The sequence below is a fragment of the Sebastes umbrosus genome, chromosome 13 (genome assembly GCF_015220745.1).
Source record: "Sebastes umbrosus isolate fSebUmb1 chromosome 13, fSebUmb1.pri, whole genome shotgun sequence".
Lineage (NCBI taxonomy): Eukaryota > Metazoa > Chordata > Actinopteri > Perciformes > Sebastidae > Sebastes > Sebastes umbrosus.
In genome coordinates, this window is record NC_051281.1 from 7,833,625 (window position 1) to 7,855,878 (window position 22,254).

At 39.8% G+C, this 22,254-nt stretch overlaps 1 protein-coding gene across 6 annotated transcripts in view; it reads right to left on the minus strand.

Annotated features, from left to right (window-relative positions):
• The window catches only part of pard3bb (par-3 family cell polarity regulator beta b), a 240,375-nt gene that overhangs the window by 185,611 nt on the left and 32,510 nt on the right, over window positions 1-22,254 (minus strand). For 5 of the 6 annotated variants that reach the window (XR_005209567.1, XM_037789757.1, XM_037789756.1 and 2 more), the window contains exons 4-5: window positions 8,385-8,538; window positions 637-731 (exon numbers count right to left, since the gene is read on the minus strand). Coding sequence is in view for 5 of the 6 variants with exons in the window: in XM_037789757.1 (XP_037645685.1) it covers window positions 637-731; window positions 8,385-8,538 (249 nt within the window). In the remaining variant the exon portion in view is untranslated. Of the gene's footprint in view, window positions 1-636; window positions 732-8,384; window positions 8,539-9,654; window positions 9,778-22,254 lie in introns of those variants that run through there. The other variant, XM_037789759.1, reaches the window with a different exon arrangement.

Sequence of the window (22,254 nt, forward strand, 5' to 3'; positions counted from 1 at the left end):
ACATGGGTGAAATGACCACAATTGCTGCTCTGACATGTTGTGGAAGTCCGACATACGTCGGAAAACCAAATGCTGTCGTATCTGGGTTCATAACATCATCCGGAGGCTGTACGTATATAGCTAGTCACACAACGGCTGAATTATTCTGGTTTACTACAACGGTATTAACTCAAAATAAACATATTTTGATGTGATTTCATTGCAATAAACAGATCAAAAGTATGCTGAAATAACTATATAATGATGCAGATTTGAAAAAAATCTGAATTCATGATTTGTCAGGTCTGTTCACAAGATGACAAGCAAATAACTTTTAAAATGCTTGTTTTCTGAAAGGAGTTCGGATCAATCCGTCAAGCATTTTCTTATTGTGAAGACAAAAACTGCAGCTTTTATGGTCTATTTTCCTTAATAAAATTAATTAGAAATGATTCAGTACTGATATCACATACATCATCACTTATGTGTGTGTCCATGAGGCTTCTCATCAATGCATTTGTGTCCTCACGACATCAGAACATCTCTATGTGTTGCATTTCCTCTGTGTAGGTTTAGAGTGTATACAATGTGTATATGGTGTGTTACAAACTGCATGTGTTTGTGTCTGCTTTCTGTCTTAGTTCCTCAGAGTCTTACCATCCCGGCGGTGTCCTCATTGAGGGAGGGTTCGGTCTCTGTCGGCTGGGGGCTGAGGGCTGAGTCACTGCTGCTTCTCACCAACAGGGGGGTGTCTAGAAAACACAAGGACACAAACACATTTCATATGTGCACGCAGCTCTGAGAGTTTTTGGCTGTCCGCAACAAAAGAAATTCTTAGCAGACTAACATTTGTACTATTTTGTCGACTAATCAATTAGTTGATTTAATCGACAGATCTGTAAAAATGAGTTTCTACACACAAAAAAATCACACAAAAGCACCGATTTAAATCTTGTGTTTACCAGAGATGTGCTCGTAAGTTTCTTGGAAATAAGTTATTTAGCATGAAAAAAGCAAAAAATGACTAATCAACTAATCAATTCACTTCCTTTGTTTATTGGAGGTATCTGCAGGAGGAATTTGATGACACCAAACACTAACTTAATAGCAGTTTAGTTGCAGAAAAATAATTTGAATATAATATTAATAACCCCCAATTCTAAAACATTACTTCATGTTTTTTTATGTTTTAATCCACATTAAATCAGCTATATTCTTTCAAGCTGTTCTCTTTTCCTCTCTTGTTTTCTCTGATAAAAACCAGGAACCTAGCTCTCTGTCAGTCTAACATGACACAGTGTGACTACTTCCTATCAGACTGTTAATAGAATAAGAAATATGAAAAACAAATGGTGAGAATAGAAGTCTGCACTGCTTCAGAATCTACAGCCAGTCTCTCTGATACATCCACGCACGCACACACACACACGACTACCTTAAAATTGTTAATGCTATTTTGATGGAGTCATAGTTCAGCCAAATTCATGTCTAATAATAATCTTTTAGATGACAAGATACAGACCCTGAGCTCGTCCTGCCACACTACAGAGAGGAGTTGGTGTGCGGTTTCTTTACGAGTGTCAAAGCGTGATGAGGAAGAAAGAGAGAGGAGAGATGAATTTTTTTTAAGTTCTTGGGTTGACAAAATGAATTTCCACTCTGTCACTGCAACGTGCCTGTGACATCAGTCCAAGTCAACTCAAGTATGCTTACAAACAAAAACAAGAACCCCCCCGACATTCAGTGTGGTAAAATAATAGGAAGTTTTTGTGAGAACACAATGCTTATCATAAAACAAGTTAAAGACATGGAAGCTACAGTACATAGAGCATGGGAGTATGAGTGCATATAAGCACAAATGTATGCCTGTGGATGTGTATTCATTGTTTTAAAGAGGACCCATCATGCTCATTTTCAGGTGCATACTATACAAGTATGCACCTGAACTACTAAGTATCTTCTTCTGCACGTCTATGTTGACAACAATGGATTTGAGGGTGCAAAAAAATGCTGCATGTTAACGACCCCCCGAAAAGCACAAAAGCATAATAGGTCCTCTTTAAATAAGCTTTTCACAGCTACAGTATCTAGAACTTAATCTAAGACAAATTTAATAACATTAAGAAGATTTTTTTTTTTCTTTTTAGAGATGTTTTTCTATATCGCTAACTCAAACTTTCTGAGTTTTCAAAAAGTTGTGTCTAAATGCCAATGAGGACTCATAAGGCAGAATGTGCTTTGTCGAACAGATTCCACAATTAGGCACATTACCATGTCCATGGAAACTCATGTATGTATACCATTTATAGCTTGTTAAAAAGAAAATAATAAAGAGCGATAGAGCGGTATGACTGGTGAACATTTAGTAGAGGATAAAAGTCAAAGAACGATAGAAACGACAAGTAAGAAATCATGACCCTAAAACATTCACCATGTGAATGAAGCCAGAGGGTTTCATTACTACCAGGGCTACACTGTTAATCGAAATTCTATCGAAATCGCAATATGGCTGTCTACAATTTTCAAGACGAAGGATGAGGAGGAAATCTCAATATTTGTTAAAGGTGAAATGTGTGTCAAAATACCATTTTAATTAAATATTGAGGTGCTGCAGAGATGTACTGGCCTACACATCAGATTCTACAGACTTATGAAAACATCTTTGTTAGAAATAGATCCTCGCAAAAATCACATCGTAATCATTTTAATATGTTTTTCAACGAAAATTAGAATAATTATGTAAAAATGATCATTCCTTCTAATATCGCAAATCATATCGTAATTGCAATATCAGTCAAAATAATTGTAATTAGATATTTTTTTCAAAATTCTGCAGCCCTAATTACTACTTCTGTAATGATCAAAACTCATCAGCCAGCACAGCCGGAGACTTTTATGTGTGCATGTCCATATCTGTTGATAACATACATACTATACTGTAGCAGTGTTATCACAGAGCTCATTCCTGAATGTTGTTTTTGGAGATGTGCACCGCTCTGTGTTTTCATTAGACCTGCAAGGAGAGTGTGTGAGAAGTTAATGTGCGTTCCCTTCCTCTAACGTCCCTTCAGTGAACACACTGGTGTTCATGCGTCCAAATGACCAATAAGTGTCTGATTTGCAGATCTCCCTGTGCATGTAAGTAACATATGATAGTGTCTCCCTCTCCACATCTCATCAGCCCACTGCATAAAATCATCATTTAACAGAAGCTGATGGATGAAGCGCACCACACTATCGCCCGTGATTCTGCTGGAGCTTGAAGAAATAGTGAAATGGCAAGAAAAGTCAACACTGCAGAAAGCTATTCAAATAAATAACATTTATTACCGGAGGTATGATCAGTGTGTTGCACTGCGGGCCCATCAATCCATATATACATTAAGAATATGGTCATGTTAGGCTCGATGGTTCCACTGGGGATAAAATGGGAAAGGTGGTGGTGAGGGTGGAGGGAAGCTCTAAATGAGTAGACTACTCAGAACACATGCCAAATGATATTTGTAGGGTCATATATTGATTGTCACAAAATGGACCCTCGGTGCTCTTAAGGCTGGCTGGGGGGTATGGATTACATCAAACCTCTAATCAATTCATCTCTTCAAAGAGAGGCATTGAAAGACGGGTAAATGGAGAGAGGACAAAGGACGTAAAAATGAGAAACAGATGACGGAAATAGATAAAGAAATAAAGGGACGAACAAAGGAAAAGATAATCAGTGAGATACAAAGACGAGATGTACGAGGTGCAATGAAACAGGAAGATTAAAGAACACTAGAATCAAAACATTGTTAAAACCAAAATTACAGAAGCCTTTAAACAAAATTGAATTCTGTGCTATTATCTTTTGCTTCGCTGTAACACCTCACCTTCCCAGTTTTAGACTGACCTGTCAAGACAGGAAACAAGAAACGATGCGGTGAAAATGTCCCATTGTGTTTGGGTGTATGCTGTCTATATCCAGTGGCACATTAAGATAGATAACAACGGCCATCTAGGGACAAATAGTGTGCCTGTAGACATTCCAAGATCAATACTTTTCTACTAGACTGGCAAAATGTAGTGTCAGTTTTAGATCACCTAGTAATCCCCACTGCAGTAATAACACGATATACTGTAGAGCTAGACTATAATATGCCAATATAGAAGGCCTATTGATAGCATGCTATGAGACTGGAAATAGTCTTTTTCTATTTTTGTTGTTGGAATATCAGCAAATAGCTTAAATGTTGTCTTTTCCTGGTTTTAAAGGTTGCATTACAGTTCAGTTACACATATTTTTTTCTAGAGTGTTGTATGTTAAATGATCAAAAATGCCCCAACATACTTGGTCATGATTTTCCCCCAAAAAAGACAGTAAATATCTCCTAAAAGCAAATAAATAAAATATCATCCCATTGTTGTGGTAAAGGCTGGAAAAGCAATGGTTTTACTATTAACATTAGCGATGGGTTCGTTCTAATCAAGTGTTCCAGTAAGCTCTGATAGTATTTTATTTGTATTTTGAAGTATCGCATTAGAAAAAGCTCTATGGAAATGGCGAAATTCGATAAGCCGCTCGCTTTAGGTGGTTTTTGCCTTTGTCGAAAAAGAGTTGTTGCGCTAAATAGGTTATAGAAACGCCTTGGCTGAAAAAATTCTGATGTAGCGAACATTTAACTCACGTGACTGATCAGCTGTTTCTGCTGTCAGCGGTGGAAACGCGGCCAATTAGGATTTATTTATTTGCAATGTTTCAAAAGTTCGCTTAAAATTCACTTGACAATTGAATGCAAACAAGGCTTCTGAGCCAACATAAACAATACCAAGACCCTGAAACTGAAGCAGCTAAATGGAATCCAGCCATCATTAATTTCACTATTTACATGTCAAAACGTCCTCTGTGGAAAAGGCTTATTTTTCTGGACTTTGTTAAAAGCACCCAGGGCAACTAATGTATATATAATGTTCTGTATTTGACGCTTGATAAGATTCGAGCCATTATAACAATTACGGCAGCTCCACGAGTCATGGTAAGTGTTCCACTTAAAAAAAAAAACACTTTAATCAGCGGTCTTCCCTATCCATCTAATGCTGATCCTGTATAATCACTTCAGCACTTTGATTCTCAATGTTGAGCAGTGGTTCTCATCAACACTACTACACCTACTGTATGTTTCTGACTCTGCTTGAGTCCTTCGTGGAGTCAAGTGTGAAACATCATGTCAGCTAGTATTCAACAGTGATATAAAAAAAAAAAAAAAAAAAAAAAAAAAAAGAGCAAGAGAAAGAAAGCCAGAGAGAAACAGAAACAATGAGCAATGATAGAGTTGAAGAGACGGGAGTCAGACAGTGACTACATTTACATGCACAAAATATTCTGGTTTTCCTTTATTCCGAAAAAGACAACATCCCTACTAAGCTGTTTACACGGCTAATGAAAATGAATATTCCACTAATATTCCCGTTTACATGCAGCCGTGCATACTCTGATTAACCTAACCGGTGGTGTACTTGTTGGACCGTGCGAACGCAGCCTCCCTCTTTCATTCCTTCAACCACCTTCTTGAAAAGGTCGGTGTTGTGATATTTACTGATATCCAAAAACCTGTTGATATCCAAGTCTTTCATAATGATAATAAAAGTAGCTGTGTTTTCCTTCCAACCAGAAATGTGGGCTTTTCTTTTGGGCATGCATCTCTGCAAACTGCCGTACAAACCCTAATTGAGACGTGTATTCTGAATGAGCTGTATACATGTCCAAAGAATGCTCCTAAAACCTGAATAATATCAGCATATCCCACATGTCTTCATCTGAAAATGCTCCATTAGGATAAAGGCCTGATTCAGAATATCCAAACAGAATACGCTGTTTACATGACCACCCGTATCGAATTAGGAATATTGTCATTTTCGGAACAATAGTAGAATATCAGTGTTCATGTAAATGTAGTCAGTGATGGAGGCCTGAGCGTGACCTTCTCCCACTGACAGTGATCGTCTCCAGAGCTCCGTTACCTCTAATCTACCACGACAGTCACACATTACTACTAATCTCTTCTGACAGGCGACCATACTGAGAACAGACTAAACTTCCTGTCTTAACGGTGTCTGGATCATACAGCTTCACTTAGGAAGGTCATACGAGCTGAAATGTCAATTATGTCAAAACTAGTAGTATAGATGCAACATACATGATTGTTTCTGTTTTATATACTGTGTGTGAAATTAGATCTAATGCAATGGGGGAAGAGGAAAATATTGCTGCAATAACCTACTGTACTAAACTGTGCTGTGATTTTTTGATTCAGCGTGGGAGTCCTCGAGCTCAATAAACTCCTTGACATCCTTCAAGCCGACTGAGAAATTCCAATAGTATCATGAAAAACAGCAAGAGTTGGAAAGTAATGCTGATAGGATCCAACTTACAATAGATGGATGAGCATTGTCACACTTCATTTGGCATATTAATGACATTTTGAAAAACAACCTTGACAGATTATGTTTAAATGCCAAGCGTTCATGTGGATGGATGGTACGGACCGAGCAACAATGAAAGCAGATATAGAGTCTACAATTCATAACTAAGTGGAATCTGTGATTAGCTGACAGCAGGAGGCAACTGGGAGTAATGCAGAGGCTTTGGCAAACTGTAGCTACACGCAATCCATCACCCACATGGTTTGTTATGTTAAGGCAAAATTACATTTGGACAAGTTACTGTGACAGCTCTCACATCTACAGTACCTCTACTGAGCGAGCACTTGACTTGACAAAAGACAGAAAGAGATGAAGGAAGGGAGAGAGAGAGAGAGAGAGAGGAACTAGGGGAGATGGGAAGAAAGAAAGAAAGAGAGGGAGACAGAGAGAAAGAAAGGTCATTCAGATTCAGAGAGGTCTATTCCACGTTACAGTAAGCAGACGCAGACATCAGAGTTTGTTCTGCCGCCTGACATTACACATACACTTCCTGTCCTCTGTTTCCTCTGCTTCTACTCCATCTGATTCTCTTTCATCCTCATCTCACTCTGCATCTCAGAGACGCCGTTGCCAACATATCAGCTGTCCTCATCTTGTTTTCATCACTGTCCTGCAGAACATGCCCATCACATCCTGACCTTTACCTGCACTGTAATGCAAAGTTATAACATCATTCCTATTGTCTACAAAACATGTGTCTCGGCTCTGAAACTACATGTAAGAACACCCTGTACCTAATAAACCATTACATGACATGACTACTTTTTTATGTTTCAATTGACTGATTATTTAGCCATCTATCCATCCCTCCAAAATGGACTTCACTATCCTTCACTGACATGCCCTAGCAGTCAACCTCAACATCAAATTTGAGTCCAAATGAACCTGTTTCTTGTCTGACATCAGTTGTGACATTGACCCGTTTATGCACTGACCTAAAGGTTACACCTAAAAGGTAAAACCAGTTCCCCAAAGGACTTTTTTTTCTTTGTAGAGTCAGAGTGGTCCTTTGAAAAAGCATTTAGACCATGTGTCAGTAAACCTTTGACTTACAAAGTCCCAGAAGCAGAGTAGGGATTTCTGGCACAACTTTACTGGCGGAAAACTCTGAAGAGTATAAAGAACATTTTTTATTGTTTTTATACTACAGCCTAGTCCCAGCCTCGTCAACAATGGGGGAAGTAGTGAAATACTTGGGAGTATCTGGTCTCTCAGAGCCAGCAGGCTCAGACACAGAGCGGATGTGATTGCTAGAGATAACATGGCTGGTCTTCATAAAGCTTTACTTTGTCTAATTGGGACAAAATTTTGTGATGCGACAACAAATGCCAGAGCCTGACTGATGTTAAGGTCATTGCTCTTCCTCTAGAGAGCAGAGCGCTAAGACATTATAATAAATAGAGTCCAGAGTTCCACCAAAAAAACAACACTTTTTGGGGATTCAGTAATAAACAAAAATTAGAAATTCAGTTTGTTTGGGTCAGTTCAGTTTTTTTCCTCACAAGTAAATCCTCTTCCCAAACAGAGCAACAAAGGATGTCTCAAAAAGTAAATAACCCCAACATCTCCGACACGGCGCTGAGCAGTTGATCGTCTCCTCTCGCACACACTTTTTAAATAACATACTTTATATTCTTGGGGGAAGGTATCAAGTACTTTCAAGTCAAAAGGCTCAAGTCTCAAGTCCAAGGAAAGTCACAAGTCATTGGTGTTTAAGTCCACGTCGAGTTACAAGTCTTTTTTGATTTTGTCAAGTCGAGTCTTAAGTCGTCAAATTTGTGACACAAGTCTGAATCGAGCCCAGGTCATGTGACTCGAGTTCACATCTCTGGTTTATATTACATATCTTGCTTTAACAATTTGTAGAACTATGCAAAATAACTTTCTCAAGTATTAAAGTACTAAAATACATGCAATATACAGTACATAAATGAAAAATGACTCACTGGACTTGAGGGCCGAGGAATTGACTTCAATCTCTCCCCCTGCGATCGGCTGGAAGACGGCGAGCTCGGATTGGTAGAGGTCAGGGCTCGGGGCTAGCCTCGTGTTCGCCACGCCCCTCTGCTGGGCTTCCTGCTCCTCATACACCGCCATCAGCTAAAACGTGAGAAAGAAAACACACAGAAAATGTAGCTGGTTATTAGTTTTATTTCTTCTCATCTTTTCATCCATTATGAACACAGTGTTTGATCAGAGCGGAGCAGCAGGAACTCTGTTCAAAGATTCTTATATAACTCCACTCACAGTCACTCCAGGTTCTCTATTTGCTACTCCCTACACGCTCTGCACTCACACTGAGAGAAAAGACACTCCAATACGCTTAATTCACTGCATTATAGAGCACAATGCAAAGCCAAATTTAGAGGTAACAAAGAAAAAATGCTAACAGAAACCACCAGATTTGGATTTAACCCTTATCACAAAACGAGAGACAGAAAGACCTGTTAATGTAAATAAAACTTGAGCTATATTTTGCACTTATCACCAGGTGTATGATTACAGGTAGAGAACGTGCATAGACCGGAGCTAAAGGACAACGCTGGGAGAACTTTTCCAGTAGGGTTGGGGGAGAAATCGATTCATGTATTAGAATCAAGATTCTTATCTTCTAAGATTCTGAATCGATTCACAATTTCTAAAAATGGATTATTAAGCAAGTCAAGTCAAGCATTATTGTGTGATTTGTCAAAAAAAATCACACAAAATACCAGTTTTACTGAGTTATTTTGTGTACAATATATTTTTGAAATTGGCAAGTTTTTGAAAAAATAAAAAGGCAGGTAGCCTACTAATGGTATTTATGAAACAAGCAGCATTTTTATTTTTGTATATCTTGAACTTGTTATTCTTGAAGTCACTGAGAATTGAAAAATAGTAAAAACGTTTTAGTAAAAAGTGTTAATTTGTGCAAGTTAAGCATTAATAAATCTTATCTTTTGTCTTAGGCTTGCCTTTGTGTGTTTACATTATTGCAATCAGTTGATATAACTTTTTCAGATATAAAAACTCTATAATCTTTTACACACTTTACTTAGCTTTCATCCTTAAATTAGCACCACTATGTACTGAATCGAGAATTAATTTTGAATCAGGAAGCGTGACCCCAAGAATCAAAATCAAATCGAATCTTGAGATACCAAAAGATTCACACCCCTAGTTTCCAGGGTCACATCTCTTTCTTTCAATTTGTTTTTACACAATTTTCTGAGTTACCTTGTGGATGAGGACGCTATAGAGGACGTCCAAGGAACCCAGCATTCCTGCGACAGAGTGTGTGTCTACTGTTCAACAACTGCCTCCATTCGTGTCTCCCCTCTGCGTGTGTGTGTGTGCGCCGCCCCGCCAGCTCTAACTGTGTTATATAGTGGAATCCCTGTCTATTGAGCATTGCACTGAGTCTGCGTTTAGCCTAACATAGCACAGAGCTTGTCAACACAGTGTTCTAGGGGCCTCCACGTGGAACCTGAATAGACCTGTGAGTGTGTACCTGTGTGTATGTGTGTGTGTGCTTCGTGTCTATAATGGCCAAGAGTAAAGAAAGGGGAGTTTGCCAGTAAAGCCAGAGGCTTCCTGCTACACTGGAACCCACAAGTGTGCAACATACTCTCTCACTCATACAGACATGAGCATATACATGCATCCTACAGTACAAACAGGCACAAACCATATGAGAGTGTAGTGCTCACACACACAGATGTGAGGCACAGCGCTGTGATTTTGCTGGCTCGCTCTTCTGCACAAGAAAGCAAAAAAAAACAACGATGCCAACATTATGAAAATGTAATTCTAAAGAGCAAAATGATGCCAACATTTTAGACTAAAAGCTTACGCAGGTGCTAGTAAAGAGAAGTCCAGCGACAGCAGCTTTTTTTTTTTCAAGGCCAACCTGATGATTAAAGCAGATTTTCACTGGATGTTTCTTCATGGGGTTTACGATAAATTAGGAACTGGAAAAGCACAAGAAAAGCTCTTGCTCTTTTTTCTCTCTCGATTCTTCTCTTGCGCTATCTCAAAAAGAAGTAATTTTCTAACCACTTATATGTTACTTCATGCACCTGCAGGCCCTGTGGCACTTGTGTCAGGTGGAACTGAGTGTTAGAGGCACTTATTGTCGAAGGTTTCTCCTTGATCCGCTGTGGCTTGAATTGTACCTCATTTGTACGTCGCTTTGGACAAAAGCATCTACCAAATGTAAATATAAATGTAAATGTAAAAGCTCCATAGTGATACCGAAACTTATTTTCAAAAGTACAAAAGCTTTTTTTAAGTGTGTAGCTACAGTATACTTAGTATATATGTGCTGTTTCTTTCCAGCATGACCTCACCAGGAAGAACAGAATAATATAGTTATACAATATCGCACCTTTCTCATCCTCTCCCCATCCATATCTCACCAACTGTTCGGTACAACCATTGCCCTCAGTCTCTCACACATTCATGTTCTGTCACACTCCCCTTTTCCATCTAACACACATCTTCCTCATCGTCTAGCTCCATCTCCCCTCTTATAACAAACCTCGTCTGACTTTGTTCTTCTCCTACCCCCTCTTCTGTCTCAGCACTTAATTTACACCTTTCTGTAATGAGTAGAAAACCTTGGTTTTGTTATGTAAGCACAGAGCTTTTAATTTGATGATAATTTATAGCGAGCATTTGACACTTTTCTGTCAAGCTGCTTTGGTGCAAAACCTTTTACACAAGTATTGTCCTGCAGCTACCTGCAGGGATGGCACCAAAAAAAATGTAGACAAGAAAAAGAGAGATGGGAAATTGAAAAAAAATGCACATATTTAATAAAAAATAGTGGAGATGAAATTTTCAGATTTCCGATTTTTGAAAAGTCTGACCTGCTGATTCTGATTTTTGCCGATTTCGATTTTCTTTCTGGGAACTATAATTGAATAAAACTACATTTTACAAAGTTTCATTTGAACATATTATGATAGAGTTATAATTCACCTTCGCCCAATAATCATTTTTACTGAGAAGAGCTTGAACGCATCATAATACAAGTCAATGCAACATCCGTTCATGTTAGCCGCCTAGCTCCGTGCTGTCGGGGGATGGGCTGATGCCAACGTAAAACTATCACTAGCACATTTGTGTAAAGGTGACCGAAAAAAAAAAAGAGAAAAATGAGATTGATATGCCGACCGATCGCAGCATATCTAAAAAATACACATTTTATCCAGTTTCAGTAAATCTGTCTGTTAAAAAGAGTAGAACAAGGCTAATAACTTCCAGATAAACACACACACACACTGAGGGGTAGCAGAGAGTCTTTAAAAAGAACATCTGAAAGAATGACAGGAAGAGAAATGGGTAGACAAATTCAACATAGCCTTGCTGAGTCTCTTAAAAAGCAGAGGTGGAAAGAAAGGAAAGACAGCCAGACGATGAGAGATTAGGACTTTGCCTCTGTTCTCTTCGACAGGGGACTCAAAGACCTGCCAAACAAAATGACACGGCATCCTGAGCATGAGAGGGAGAGAGAGGGGGGAGACAGAAAGGTGAGGCAGCATAGATTGAGCGGAAGCACAGAGAGAGAGAGAGAGAAAAATGGCCATTGAGAACATGAGCGACAGAAGCTGAGAGAGAATTATAATGATAATAATGAGGGCGACTGACAGATGTGCTGTACTGTAAAAACCTCTGGGATGTCAGCGAGTAAGAGCAAAAAGCAAACCTGAGGCTCGAGATTGTCTGAGAGTGTCACCGTGTCAAGTGGGAGTGCAGTGATGTGTCCATTTTCAGCAAAATGAAAAGTTACATGCTGCCAACCCTCTTTGTTCCTCTTTCCCCCTCAAGACTACTGATATATTGTAAGCTGACAAGCTGTTTCCAGGTACAGTACCCACCAGATGTTTTTCAGCCTTTAAGTAATGAGTTAATCGTCACTTTTAGCCATCGAGCGCTGCTGCTGGCATGCGTCTACGTCATGCTATTATATCTAACATTTAACCTTCTCATCAGCCATCCTGTCAACAACCTCGACAGACTCTAAGATAAAGATGCTGGTAAACTTTCTGCTTCAGCTTCCTGTCAAAACACACATTTTACTTTGATCGTGTCGCTGACAACCTCATGTAGAAATGCCTTAATCCATCTACATCAATACTTGAGCTCAAAATTGCACCTGAGTGAGGAACTCGTCTTCGTTTGGGAAAAGGTGTAAAACAGTGACTTATGATGGCACAAACCATATGGAAGTCTGGTTTGTTGTGATTATTTGCTCAAGTAAAATCTACTCTCCTACTCATAGAGAGGTCGGATGTAGGTTCAATCACAAATGGCAATGCTGTAACGAGTTGATTGTCTACCTTAAGGACACTTCAGCAGTATAGATGGCAGCCTCGGGGTTAACCACAGCTTGATAAGGTGTCCATACTCAGAGCATCACTCCACTAGGAACAAAATGTTATACAACAATGAACTAATCATGATGTGTTACTTTCCTTAAGATTACCTATTATTTTAACTGTGATTTTTATGTCTAACTAACTAAAACTACCACCTCATGGTTGTATGCCTCCGTCAACCAGTCAAGTTGCAGTTTACATCTGTCCAAAATGTCATCACTTCATCATTTTATCCTTTATCCTTGACCTTTGACCACCAAATTCTCAAATCACCTTGAGTCCAAGTGGTCCCTTTGTGCCAAATTTGAAGAAACTCCATCCAGGCGTTTCTGAGATATCACATTCAGGAGAATGGGACGGACAGATGTACAACCCAAAAACATAATGCTTCCTACTGAGACCACTGAGTGTAATATAGGATATACTTGTGTTATGCCAAATTAATAAAATTAAACACTTTGGTTGTCAACTATACAATAACTTAGTTCAGCTTTAATTAACAGCACATATAGAAACTGAGGGGTTAAAGATTAAAGTTAGCTAAATCTTCCCCCTAAGGTTGCTTCTAAGCTCTCTCTCCATCCCTTCTCCACTCCCTATTCATCTCTACTGAGTGGTCAATACAAGGTTCACACAGTTCACCTAGAACAAGTAGAGGCTAGTGGGAGGTAATTTGGTGTGTGTGTTTGTGTGTGCGTGTTGGACTACCTGACCTGAGAGCTTGGATCAATCAAAGGCCTGACCCAACAAACCAAAATCAAACACTAAACTCAGACACCAATTTTGTGAATTCTAAGTGTGAAAGTCTCCGCCGCACTTATCCTCAGGACCCTCGCCAGAAGCTTGTAAAAAGGCCATCACCAATAAGATAGCAAGATTTATATGAAAGGATATGCAGAATATTTTAATGGTTTCTGGAGGAGGCTTTCGGGATAATGACAAAACTGGAGCCACAATATCGAATTCCAAGTCACACATAGTGGGAATGTGTTTCAACTTGACTTTTTGAAAAATTGGCAGCCTAAAGCTTTGGTTATACTTCCCGCAAGGACAGCTGCATGGACATGAGCTGAAGTGGAATCGTGACGAGGAAGCATTTGAATCTTTTTATACTCCGTATAATCTGGCCGTTGGCCGTGCCTACACTCGCGACCCTCGCGGATGCGGCAAGCATAAATCACGCTTAACTCTATCCAGGGGGGATATCCACAATACTACACTAAAAGTTAACTTTCTCCGTAAGCACTCATTCCACACCATGTAACACACAGCATGTCATTAACCTGTATTTTTGTTGTAAAGTGATCACAAAATAATGATTTTTATTTGCAGCGCATCTTGGTAATGACTGACAGAGAATGACACAACGCTAGATTGTTTATCTACAGACAGACTCACTGCGCTCCTGGCCTTTCAGAATGACGAAAAAGACAATCCGAAATGTTTCAATCGCAATCCTTGTAAATATCAACATGATTCAACAGCCTACAGTGTTATTTTGTAAAGTTTAGCTGACTCAGGTAATCAACATTAATTGAATATAGCTAAAACAGTCTAAACATGAGAAACCGCTTAATTTTATGGGGGCCATTAATTTTTTTATTTCTTTGCTCACTCACCAATAAACAGTGATATTTCAGTGAGCAACAACATAATACACAACAGCATGTGCACGCTGTTGTGTGCACTGCTCAGCATCTCTGAAAGTGTATGTGTGTGAGTGAGAGAGAGTGAGAGAGAGAGAGAGAGAGAGAGAGCGGGAGCGGGGGGATGTAGAAGTGCAGAGTTGGTTCCTTTCCTTTTATTAAAATTAAAAGAGCACATGAAATTGAGATCGGTAGATTAATAGCAGTTCAGGATTTAAGTGCACAACACACAGCCCTGTTCTTTCCCATCATACCCTTTATAATCGGGTCGATTAGGGCCTGATTGATTAGTTTGGAGTGGATCGATAAAATGCTACAATCAGCCAAATGCATGAGCATACACACAGCTCGCAGACGGAGCACACACGCTCTCTCTCTCTCTCCCTTTAAATATGCTTAAGCTATCTGTACACCACTGAGCTTTGATTTCCACTCATGTCCACTTACCATAAAAAAATCTATGACGGTCAAGTGTGTGTTGGTGTGTGTGCTTTGGCATCTTACGCTGTCAGCAGTATCTTTAGCAATGACCACTCCATCACTATAACCTTAACAACACATTGGATGATGACGCATGATGGCACCTGTCCATCATATATGGAATGTATGTGTGTGCAGGTCTGTGTCTCATACAGGTTATATTATGAGCTGGTTACAGCTGACTCAATCGGTTCTGGGTGTGATACATGAAAGAGGGTTGAGGTATGGTAACATGGTGTACTAAAATAACAATTTTCTATTTTTTCTCCCTGCAAAAATATGCTAATTCACTGCCATCTGTGCTATTTCAGCTTTCCGTGCTGCTTTGTCATTAAAAAGGAATGTTATTAATGAACTGCAATGATCTGAATACAACAATGAATTCAGGATTAAACATGTGTCATCCAGGTTCAAAATCACAGAGCTCTCACTCTGACGCAACTGTTCCTCATAAGAAAAAGAGAGCAGGTTTCATCACTTAGTGACACGCACACACACACACACACACACACAGACACACACACATAAACACACACACAATGACCGTGGATAGACTGACAGCACCACCTAGCTCTACACAATAGAAGCTGCATCTGAAGTGCATCTTGAAGCCACTGGGTGACCGCCCCACCCCCCATCTCTTACTGTCATTTATGTGTTTCCTATCCAAACAAAAGAACTGTTTTCTGCCTGTGAGAAGCAAAGAAAGAGGAAAACAAAGTGTTTCAATTACTTTGTTATTATCTGTCTGTGTACCTCTCAGCTCAAAGGAAGAGAAGCTGTATAGGAAAGCAAAGCCTTGTAGCATGCAGAATGTTTAAAACTTCATCCTTTGTGAATAAAATGTGTTGTAACTATGGTGTTACACCCGTCTTTACCCGCTTGATGTAATGCTTAAAGCTGAAGTAGGAAGAATTGGAGTTATTAACAGTCACTATATCCTGACAGTAGTGCATGAGACAGGTAATCTGAAAAAAATCATGTTCCTCTGTGTCCTCCGGTGCTCCTAATGGTATCTGCAACATTTCACAAACCGGAGGAAAACAACCAATCAGAGCCGAGCTGGAGCTTTGCCGTGTCAGAGCAGCTGTCAATCACTCGCAAACTCCGATCAGACGGATCAAACTAGGCCGCGCTGATCAAATATGAATCAATATTCTGTTACTGTAATGCCTATTTCTTGCCTCAAATGTTTTCAGAAACATCATGTAGTAAATGAGAGCGTTTGTGACCCGGCAGCCTCAATTTTTAAAGCCTGAAATCAGAGCCACGAGGAGGTGCAGAAGTCTAGTTTTCTCTCAGAACATTTGAATTACAATAGGCTAAAAGGTTATTAATGGAATTTTTGCCCAATGATGCCAAAAACATTCTGCCTACTGCAGGTCTAAGTTTAAAAAAAGTCATTTTTATGTCTGGTGATGTAATTTTGATGCAGCTCTTTGTGGTGCACCCATAAAAGAAGTCAGTGCAGGTTTGCTAATCAAGAAAAGGTTACTCGGGTATGGCCCTCTGTAAAGCTAGCATGAGAAGTCAATTTTAAAAAAGCCTCGCACATTTCTGTGTGATGCCCATAAAAATAATTGTGCAGATCACAAAGAGAATTTGAATGAACCCTGAGGCAGGTCAGCTCTTCTGAGCTAGGCTATGTACAAGTTGGCCTTTTCGTCTTTCATCAGCACATATTCCTGCTTAGCCCTGTTTTCCCCTCTGGCTTCCTCTCTTTTGCTTCCTCTCATTTCCCCTCCCTTCTCTTCCTTTTCCTCTTCTCCGGTCGCCTCCTCTCTTCATACAGTAATTTTTGCTCCCTGTCTTCTTTTGCTTCCCTTTCTCTCCCGAGTCCTGCTCCTGTTCTCCCTCTTCTTTCCCTTCGCTTCGCCTCCTTTAACCTCCTCCTCCACAGCTTGCCTCTCCAGCTGTCCCCCCTCTCCCCTCTGAGTTGTAGTGGTTCCTTACAAATCAGCTGATGTAAATCTTCATGTTCCAGCACTTTGCTCTATTGGATACACCCACAAAGCAACAAAGAGCTTATCGATTAACACATGAATCTGATACACCCGCGCTCACTCTCTCAGTCTCCATACTCTTAATCTTGCTATTTTATTCCTTCGCGTTTTCTCTCCCTGCATCTCCCTTTTCTCTCTTGTTCTCTTCTCTTGTGATCTCTAAAGAGTAAAACATCAACAATAGATTTATGCAGAGATAGGAGAACACACTTTGCACTAAAGGGATACACAGTGAAAGTATTCACATATACGCTGCACAAAAGGAGGGACACAAATATTCCACACACACGCATATCTGTGACTGTGACCTCTCCGTGCAATCGATCCATCGCCATGGTAATCCATAATCCGGATGGTGTTGTCTCCGTATGGAGAATATGGATGAATGAAATTCACCTGCTCAGCAGTTTCAAGTGTTTGTGTAGGTTTGTGTGTGTGTGCGCTGACCCTCTATTGATCTCCAGTCACCTCCCCTCTCAGTAGAGCATGAGAAATCCAGACAAGACAGACGGGAAGAAAAAGACGAATAGGGGACAGAAATACTGTGAAGAATGAGAAACACAGACATTAAAGGGATAGTTCCGGTGTTGTGAAGTGGAGTTGGATGAGATACTTATCCATAGTCAGTGTATACAAACAGAAGGAAGGAGAGAGAGAGAGAGTCGGTTACAGACACACAGTACAGACTGTTTACACAGACAGCAGAGAGCAAGATGTAAATACATACTGAAAGACATTATATAGACATATTATTGCGAGAAGAGAAAGAAGAAGTAGAGCATCCTACAACTGCTCAGTGACTTTGTGAACTTCAGACAGGCAGAACTTCAGTGTCTGTCTCACAGCCAAAATATAATGGCAGCTTCAGTTTCCTCAATCATGCAGATAGCGTGTGTACTTGAATGTTTGTGTGCGTCCTTGTATTCACACCTACTGTATATGTATTTATGCTTGTGCATGAGGAAGAATGCACAAAAGCAAGAAATGTGTGAGCATGTGTGTGTGTGAGTGTGTTAGCCATCTACCACCGCTTCCCCGAGGCTGTGTGTAGACCACACTTGGCCATATGGAACAGTATTATGGAGACACACAGTGGCACAGATGGACACATTCTGTGCAGGCCATATTCTCAATGATCCACCAGTAGCGGTCTGAACGACAGCACTCATAAACCAGAGGGGCCTATTAACCAGAGGACACTGAGCAGGCTTCACCCACTGAGAAGGAGGGGGGAATGTGTATCAAAGCAGTTTTTCAAGGTGGATGTATAATTCACAAATTTGGGGGGAAATGGTGAGAGGAAACGGGGTTTGGAATCATTCTGTTATGCTAATGAGAAGTTTTTGTTGGAAAAATGGAAAATGCAAAAATGTAAGAAGCAACTGAAGCCTGGGAGTTGTTTTTTCTTGTTTTTCTACCCTCATTGATATAAATGGGGTGGACAAAGTATCAGAAACTAGGGATTCTGATCTAAGTCCTAATATTAAGTATCTGTAAAAACAAAAATCCAATCAAATACCTAAATGTTGACTGAATATGTATCTGACCTATTGAAATAACAGCAGAAGCCTACTAAATTTGCCACACCAAGCTACTTGATCCAAATACTGAATGTCCTGATTGAAAACTATTATGTTTATAAGCTTAAATTCTTGATCCAGCAGGACTAGGGATGTTAATAATTAACCGTTTAACCATTAACCGACATTAAGATTTTTACCAATTAATGCTATCGGTTAAACGGTTAAATGAAATACTAAAAATTTAATAAAAAGCTGAACAAAACTCAGAGGAGAGGCTTGTCACTCAAAGGAAAATAGCTGGTCCGCCTTAAGTGAGTCTGAGCTGGTGTTGCAGGATACGGGAGCTTGGCTTGAGTCTTGAGGAGTTGTAACATTTATTCACCGACAAATAAACTGTACAAACACACTGCTACTGCTACGTTCACAGCTATAACGCCACCGACAACCCTACACTCAACGCCGCAACGCACACGTGTCTCATTGGACCCTCGCTAATGTTACGCTGCGCTGACAGCGCAAATGTTTTTTTTATTTCATTCCAAAAACCTAGAACATTGGCATTCCGCATGCTCGGCCAAAACAAAACTCAGAAAACCACTTCTTTATGGACCTTGCTTTGTTAGTTTGTACATGGGAGTATTATCATGTTGAAACAGAAAGGGGTATTCATGGTGCGTATTACAGTGAGGTCTACAATGTTAATGATTTACTGATGTTAAAGCGCCATGCATAGCCTTTAAAAGCTGTCAATGTTCAAACCGACGTCAAGGTTTCGTCTACAGCTCTCACATCCCCTGATAGCTCATTCATCCAGCCTTCCTTGCCTTCCTCCTTTCCTTTCTTTCCTGCATCTTATCTCATTCAATTGGCTCTCCACATGACAATGGACGTCTGAGTGGCTTTTGAAGTAGGATTTGCTGTCTGTCAGATGTGACTGATTAGGCTACACACACACACCCATACACACCATGGTCTCTCTCACATACATGCAAACGCAGTTTCACACTCTTACACACACATGAAGTTCGTTGATGGTGATTATCTCAGGCTTAACATGTCAAAACGCTCAGCAATAATAACTGTCAGCTGACAATCCTGAACCTGGATCGATGCACTACACATAAATCCATGCACATACACATGGAAACACACAAGAATGAAGAGAATAGATTGTATCACACCTACTACTAGTAGTACACATATTATTTGCCTTCTCAAGAGGGTCTGATAGCGGAAAGCGTGATTTCAAATTGTTCTTTAATGATGTTTTTTTGGCATAGTAATAAATATTTTATTCCCTTCTACCTATAAAGTTTTGAAAACTGTTGTTGCTGTTGGAAAATGTTTGGCGGAGGGTCGCTGTCTTGTTCTATAAAGCGGAGGGTTGGCGCTTTAGCCATTCACATGACTATAATCTGTAACCACTTTTGGGAATCTGGGGATTATGGGGTTAATTGTTGAAAGGTTGTCTCCTGACCCCGAGACAGCTTATCTGCTTCAGAGCTGAGGGAGGACAATCAATCTCACCATGTCATTTCAAACCAGTGCAAGGAAAAAAACACTTTCAACACCATTAACATTAACCATTTCTACCAACATTTAACAATGTTTTATAGAGGTGTCTAACTCCAAGTTGTGTTCCTTATGACCGAAGTGTTCTTCTTGCAGCTTTTCAACTGACATGTCTGTGAAGTGTCATGTCTTTGAGAGACGACATGTTGGGGGGTTCACTTGGACTCAGTACAATACAGAGCAGACACAGTTTGACCTAAATGATCTTCCTGATTAGGCCGTTTCTATGTCTTCCTATGTGGAGATGTGCAACTTCACTCACCCTGTTCATTAGTGTCTGCAGATGCTCCCATTATAAAGTGTGTGTTTGTGTGAGGAAGGGAGAGAGAAAAAGAGAGAGAGTTAATATGTTTTTCCAGTACCTGAGTGTACGTATGCACTAGGAATGCCCCCTTTTAGTCGATACGTTGACTAATCGGTCGTTTTGGTCTTTGTCGACTAAGATTTCTTTCGTTGATTAGTCATTTTCTAATGCGTTTTCATGCTGAATGACTTATTACTAAGGAACTTATAAGTACATCTCAAGATTTAAAGTGGTGCTTTTGTGTGATTAGTGTTAGTGACTAAGTATTTCTTTGGTCGAGGACAGCCCTACTGTAGTATGCACAAGCGTAACATGCTATCATTGATATTAAACATACAGACTGACAGATAAAAACACAAACACGAATAGAAATGGTAACTCTCTTCCATGCTTTTTACGCCAAAATAGCTTGTTTCTGTGTCAGTTTGCTGTCAAGGAGAATCTATTAACTGTCTATTAACATATTACCAATACTTGTTTGCATCTCTGATTGGTCAGGAGTATTGCATAAGTATACATATTAAAATGTTATAAAAATAAAAATTTTGCTTACTTAAAAAAAAAATATTCTTAGGCATGATTTTAGCAGCAAGTGCCAGGTTGTAAAACTATGTGAACTTCTAGCCGGTTTTCAACAGTCTCATAGCAACAGCACGTACAGTACAAAGACCAGGTCACTCAAGCGTCTGCTGAGTGCCAAAAATAAAGATGTTCCATGTCTTCATACTTGGTTTAGAATATATTCAACATTATCTTTTAAGCTTAACTGTGAGTCCTAGCTGACTGTGGCAGGATGTTTAGGGACAAATTGAGGCTGGATGGACGGAACTTTCTAGAATGATAATTAAAAAACATAAAGAACGAAGGGTTTTGAAACTATATGATGCGTGTCAAACAAGTATATTTGTGTCGAGTTATTGTCTTGCCAGCTGACAAACATTAAACTAGGTTTAGGGTTAAGCGATTTTCCCACTGTTTACAAAAAGTGAAAGCTGAGAAACAGTTCATTCACACACCTCTGACATCGTATTAGCTTTGGCTCCATCTCTCTCTCTTGCTGAACTGATTCTTTCCATTTCATTTCCTTTCTCCCACCCCTACATCATGCCGTCTTACCTCCACCTCCTCAAGGTGAATGACACAAATTATGTGACGCCTACTCAGAGAACTGATGATCTGCGTATGTGTGTGTGTGTCTATGTGTGTTTGTGTGTGTGTGTGTGTCTATGTGTGTGTGTAGGGGTTAAGCAATTAAATGAGCCTGTTATCATCACTCACACATTCAGGGACAGGTTCACTCTTTATAAAGCTCTCACCGCCCAGCGCATTACTCTGTCAATGTATGTAAATCTTTCTGCTAACTGCTGCTAGCTTCGTGTGTGTGTGTGATGGAAACACACACATACACACACAATAAATCTCTCCTGGACACACACACACACATCACACAGTGCTTTTCTTTCTAAAAGGTTGACATGAGAGGTGGTCCTTCTAACATCTCTATGATTGAGGTGAAGAGTAAAGCTCATAGCCAACACAGAGTGATTACATTAGTCTCCCTAAAAGATCATATCTTCTATTCACAAGACCATGAATCAAATCCATCTCGACACTAAACGATGTGTACTTAAAGGGGCAATCCACCTTAATACAGACTACACGCTGCCAAAAGCACAGCTGCAAAAGTCTCTCGATGAAGCTTCAGATTAGCCTCCGATCTCTCAGGTAGATTTCCACACATGTTCTTGAAACAGCCCGAGGCTCGTTGCGGCAAAATGCATAAAATCTTCAAAGACTTATATGGCTATGACTTGAGGCTTTTAAGTCATTAGATCAAGCAGCAAATTATGCTGTCTCAGTGTAATCGTAATGGGACTGGCAGGTCTTCAGAGGTTCCATGTACGGGATTAAAAATGCTGTTTTTTC